Source organism: Carassius auratus, unplaced genomic scaffold (assembly GCF_003368295.1).
Source record: "Carassius auratus strain Wakin unplaced genomic scaffold, ASM336829v1 scaf_tig00023088, whole genome shotgun sequence".
NCBI lineage: Eukaryota > Metazoa > Chordata > Actinopteri > Cypriniformes > Cyprinidae > Carassius > Carassius auratus.
The window spans coordinates 95,858-101,853 of record NW_020525233.1 but is presented as its reverse complement, the minus strand read 5'-3'; the positions used below and the strand labels follow the sequence as shown (position 1 = coordinate 101,853).

The 5,996-nt window shown below is 36.0% G+C and overlaps 1 protein-coding gene across 1 annotated transcript; it reads left to right on the top strand.

The window, feature by feature from the left end:
* The first annotated feature begins 1,480 nt into the window (after positions 1–1,480).
* LOC113077655 (centrosome-associated protein 350-like) lies at positions 1,481–1,928 on the top strand. Its single transcript, XM_026249965.1, has 2 exons — positions 1,481–1,743; positions 1,851–1,928. Exons 1-2 carry the CDS (start codon positions 1,516–1,518, stop codon positions 1,926–1,928), a joined length of 306 nt encoding a protein of 101 aa, XP_026105750.1. The 5' UTR covers positions 1,481–1,515.
* Positions 1,929–5,996: the final 4,068 nt, after the last annotated feature.

The following is a 5,996-nucleotide window of genomic DNA, read 5'->3' as shown; positions in this document are numbered from 1 at the left end:
TGGACAACCCTGAGGGAAGTAACAATGGAACTTACGATGGGTGGTGTACTTTGAGTGTAGGGAAAAACATGGTTTATTCGCTTCAACCAGACAAGATCTCTCGTCTTCAAGAGAAATATGAGGCCAGTGCAGAAACTGAAGATGAAGATTCATCATGTGATGACCAGCCAAATAGTGAAAACAAAGGTTCTGAGAAACAGTTGGTGCACAGAAATCTGTTTAAACAAAATGAAAGGAGAAAAATCTGACCTAGATTTGCATCCTGAGACCAGAGAGCCTTTGGATGAACAGGAAAAGCCTTTGGACCAACATCGAAACAGCTTTTCACTGGGCAAAGCACCTTTTTTAAATCTCAAGCATAACCTGGATTTTAATGATATTGACTGCAATATAATTAAGGACTGTTGACAAAAGTTGGCACACAATACCTAATGACAGAGGACAGGGACATCATTCTCAAATTCGTGGATGCATCTGTTGATAATGTTGTTCCATTGCTCAATAATTTGGATAAAGGGACATCTAAAAAAGAAAAACAGAGAGAGGAACCAACAGCAGTCATTCTGGACCTGTTGGTTGAGGATGAGAAGTCTAGAGTTGATTGTCTTGAGAAATCCACTGACATCTCAATCGAGGAGGCCAGTCTCGATAATAAAGAAGACTTGAATAACAAAGGGCTTTGACTACACTTGCAGATAAACTTGTGGACAACTTCTAAGTGATGCGCTGAAGCAATTTCAGAAGATCAAGAAAGACAAAGAAGAGAAGTTATCAGCTGCTAATCAGTTAAAAAGAGACTTCATCAATGAAGATGATGGACTTAGAACCAACAAATTTAAGTCTCAGAGCAGGTCTTCATCTAAAACAAAGACAGACAGTTTCCGCACCTTCTTTGATGATGATCAGGAGGAACTTTCATCTCCAGAGCATTGCAACAGACCTGTAAGTGACTTTTAAAGATTTTGATTTATCTAAAGATCCTATAGAATAGATTACATGAAAAAAAAAAAGGAAAAAAAACTGTCTTCAGAGTTATTTATTGAAATGAAGTGAATGATTTACCCAACAAACTGAATGACACTGGTGATGTGTAATGCTTAAGTTGACATTTCCAACTGTACTGACACACATCTGAGGGCTGATGTTACCTTGGAACCTTCTTTTTAAGCCTGCAGTGTGTTGTAATAGAAATGGAAAGACAAATCATATCTTCTGATGGAAGTTGTAAGAGATGATCTTTATTACTGTTAACTATGCTTCTTCTACAGGAGAGCCCTATCCTGGGTACGAGTGGACAGGGAGAGCTAGCTAAACGTCTGACAGAGCTGGAACTGAGCCGTGAGCTTTTCGATGTCGTTGGTGAGGAGCAGGACTGGTTCGATGAGGACTTTGGTCTCAGTTCAAGAAAACAACAGCAGAAGCAAAAATGTCAGCAGCAGCAAGATGGGATTTCTAGCTCCTTGAGTTTAAGTGCGGGGGGAACAGGTCAAAACACCGCCCAGGCCTGAACTTCCCATGAAGATGAAGCAACCCGAGGAGCCTGCCGTCATTGTTCCTCACACTGTCCTAGAGGTGGAGAAAATGGTCATCGCTGCTACTCAGGAGATCTGGAAAAGCTGCAAACTGGGTCATGGTAGACCAAGCCTGATTGGCGTACCAAAACCTCAGCCCTCTAATAATTTCCTGGAAGGAGACTCCAAAGCCAGTGACCTGGAAACTCAATGCCAACAAAGCTACAAACTGGTAGGGATTGAAATGCTCGCATTGAGGTCTTTGTTTAACCATGGCAAGGTTTTTGTAGGCATTTCCAAGAAGATGAGTAAAAATCTTTGTCGTTATATTATTTACAGGCCATCTTTGATTTATCATGGGAGGTTATTCAAGACATTTATGCAGAAGATCAAAAGTTGATCAGCCACAATGGATGAAGCCACGTCGCCTTAATTCCACCTACTTCCATCGGGTGAAATGCCCCAGTGACATCACAACAGTCCAGGTATGAAAAGTAACAGTAAAGACTTGAAAAATGGATAAAAAAGATTTCCATTTTAAATGCTGTTCTTTTTAAATGTTGTTCATCAATTAAAAAAAAAAAATCACTGTTTCCAAAACAAAATTAAGCAGCAATATCAACATTGATAATAAAAAATAAAAAAAAATGAGCACCAAATCAGTTTATTAGAATGACTTGATTATGTGACTCTGAAAACTGAAGTAATGGCTGCTGAAAATTATTAATGTTATTAAATATTTTATTTTAGGTGATTTAAGTATGTTTATTTGTGTACATGTATTTTATTTATTCAGGAATTTGTCCACCACTGAGGTATTGAAGTTGTGTGGTCTAAAGAAAGAGCAGAACCAGAAAACAGATTGGCAGAAAATGATCAAATTTGGACGAAAAAAGCGAGACCCGAGTTGACCACATTCTAGTAAGTGTATTTAACCTCACATTCAGAATGCTTGTGTCTGAAATTGCAAAACTGTCCTTGATAACTGATAGATTGCTGACCATGGAAAACATTGATTTAATTTGATTTCTAGACTTGCTTAGGCATTTAAATGCAAAAGTCTATAATCACTCTTCCACTTCTAGGTCCAGGAGTTGCATGAAGAGGAATCCCAGTGGGTGAACTATGATGAGGATGAACTTTTTGTAAAGATGCAGCTTGCTGATGGGATTTTTGATGCCTTGCTAAAAGACACAGCTGACGTTCTGACCCAAATCCAAGAGAAGAAGTCTAAAAGAACTCTTTGATGATACCTGTACAGAGATCTGTTTTCGGTACCTAGCGTTAATCACAAAATAGAGGATGTGGCATAAAAGACCCTCAGTGAGGAATTATCTTTCAGTCTGCTTGTGCAGTCCACGGAAAGTTGTGGATTCAGGATTCAAGGCTACAACACCTTGTCAGAGGTCTGACTTGTCATGGAGATGTTCACATTCTCATCCGGGAAGTGTGGTGAACTCAGCTCTTGATGGTCCGGTGTTAATTGTAGCAGCTGTTTGGGTCCAGATTCCCCATACTGTGTCTGTTCATCGCTGCTGCTAAAACTGGCTCTGCCATTCTCAAGTCTTGTGATTAAAACTCAACGGTCAGATCAAATCAGGACAGACCTAAAGACTCAAAGACTTGTTTTTATCTCCAACTAGGTTGTATCATAAGAAATACTTGTACCTTTCCCCCTTTAATTCTATTAATTTATTATAACTTTTTTTTTTTTTAAAGTAACATTGGAAAGTGTTTCGAGACAAGAGATTTTTACAATTGTCATGATTAACTGCAGAACTAAGCACAATAAGTACAATTTGAATGTAGAAATGGCAATATAGTGTAAAGGGATTTGATGCACGATAATGTTAAATGCAAAAATATGTCAATTATATTTAACAGCTTTTTGAAAGCAACAGGAAGACCTGCTCCATACAAAACAATGTTGTATTGGTAACACCTGCTGCAGTTATTGGATGCCGAAAGACTGAATTGAAATATATGAACTGTGCTAAACACGGACATGCTGGGTTCTAGCCTTAACATTTGCCTTTTATCCAATTCATTTTAAGTGCCTCCATTGTTACGTTTATTCACGCACAAGCAACTTTTCTCGGCCTTCCTTTGACCAGTGTTGAACGGTCCCTTTTGACTGTAATCTTAACTCTTAACTTATTTCTTAATAGCTGAACAAACCTCTAATACTGTAAGATGTACATTTCTGCCTTAATTTGTGCGTGTACCCATCATCAGAACCTTTTTAAAGGACAATTTTGCGTTTTAAGAAAAGAGAAGTGGTAATGTTATGCTGTCAATGGCACAAGTACACATTTGTTTACTTTTAAGGAGGCGTTTTACCCATTGTGTACCTTTCAGAGGAACTGCTCAAGGGCTCAGCACGTCCATTATCCTCGAATGCTGTGATGTACATATTTGTAAATCAGTCACCATTACAATCCTAGTCTCATAAGAAACATATTATCATCATGGTGTCTTATGTTTATAATTAGCTGGAACCAGCCCTTCCTCACCTCTCTTAAAGCTGTACTTCCTGAGCCAGACTGTCCAATAGTGACTTGCAGCATCATTGTGAGGTTAGATCTAGAGTATTGTGCCGTGTAAGTGGGTTAAACTTCATCTATGCAGCAAGAGAGTCTCTGATACCCAGCATCAGTTGCTCATCCAATAGCATGTCTAATTATATAGGTAACAGAGATCTCTACCTCGTTCTGACAATAGGCTACTACTAATAGTCTTTTTGGCTAATGTGTTTAAACTTTTAACTGGGCGGGAAATTAGGATTTGTGTGGCACAAGTTGTTTGATAATCAGTTTCTACTTTTAAATTGGTAGGTCGTAGAAATGTTTCGCGTCCCGTAAGTGTATGTGTATTTATAATGATATACTGTGAGTGACAGAGGTGCACTTGAAGACTTGTAAATGGTTGTACCCATGTAAATAGAGGCGATGCCTATCTCCTGTGAGTAAGATTGCTGTGAAAAGGGACATGGTTCCTTTTGCTTCCATGTATATATTATAGATCTATTTGTTAACTGAACTTTTCCTTTGGAAATTGTAAATAAAGATCTTGTCATTTCTCGGTCATAACATTTTCTGTGAAATCTTTTACATTTTGTCATAACTTTTCATGAACGGAATGTGTGAAATCGGGCCTTTTTTCAACAAAAGGTTAAAGATGTGCTAAATATTGTTTAAATCCCACGTTTATTGTCATTTTCTAGCATTAAACATTAAATTAAACACCAAAATACACTTTTTTTTATTATTATTATTAACAAAACTGAAATAGAATGACATTAAATATTAAGTTTTCGATCTTTAAACTTTGTTAATAATAGTGAATTGCTTGTCAAATAGCATTTACATTTATGCATTTAGCAGATCCTTTAATCCAAAAAGGAACCAAAGCAATTCATCAGAGAGCCAGCAATATTCGTAATGTACAAATCTAGGTTTATTTGACTAGATTATGAAGCAAGAGAATAGAAAATTTTCAATCTCTCAAAATGAAGACATTGAATTATTATTCATTAAATAATGTTACAATTTTAAATAATATATTAACACGATAAATAAATATCTGTGCCTCTAATGCTAATGGCACAGCAAAGTGTACTGTATTTGTGACGTGTCTCTTGTGTAAAATAAACCAGCGTCCCTCAAGGTATCAAAATTAAATTAAAGTTTGCCTGGGTGGAATGTGCTCAGTCAGAAACTTTGGACGCATCATGTCAATATCTGAGCAAAGGTGATTCTGAAAGAATGAATCATGGTGTCAATATGGCCAAACCTGCTCTGGCTTAAGTCTAATAAGAAAACCCAGAGATTTATCATAGTTCAGAACAATTATATACTAATTGTTTGTTGTGTTATTTTTTTTATTATTATTATTTGTGGCAACAAAAATATATTGATGGATGGAATAAAATAAAAAAAAGAGGATCCATCTGGGACTTTTAAGAAAATGGGTTAAGATTTCAAAGACAAAAAAAGTAAACATATGACACAAGATAGACTTATGTCTCTCTCGGTGTTCAGTCTGTAAATCATAAAACCAACATTTGATTTTCTGTTTATTTTCTTTCTCCACGTTTTATAATTGAGAACATATTTTTTTCTTAACGTTTGAAAATTTTAGAAAACTATTTGAGGTAGTCTACGATTTATTTGTGTACATTTTTTGTGCTCTCTTTTTTTTCTTTTTTTCTTTTTGACTATTATAATTTTTATACACATAATTCATATTTATAATATATTTTATATTATATATTTATAATGGATTTAAGACTGAACAATTGCACCTGGGACAAAAAAAATAATAATTCAAATTAAACGTAAAAACCAGTTGAACATCAAGTTTCCAATACAGTTTTAATGTAATCTCCGTATAATAAAATAAAATATATAGGCCTAAAACAAACACTGCTGTGAGCTACAGCAGGCTATATAGAGTTCAAAGAGAGATGGAGTTAAATGGGAGGGA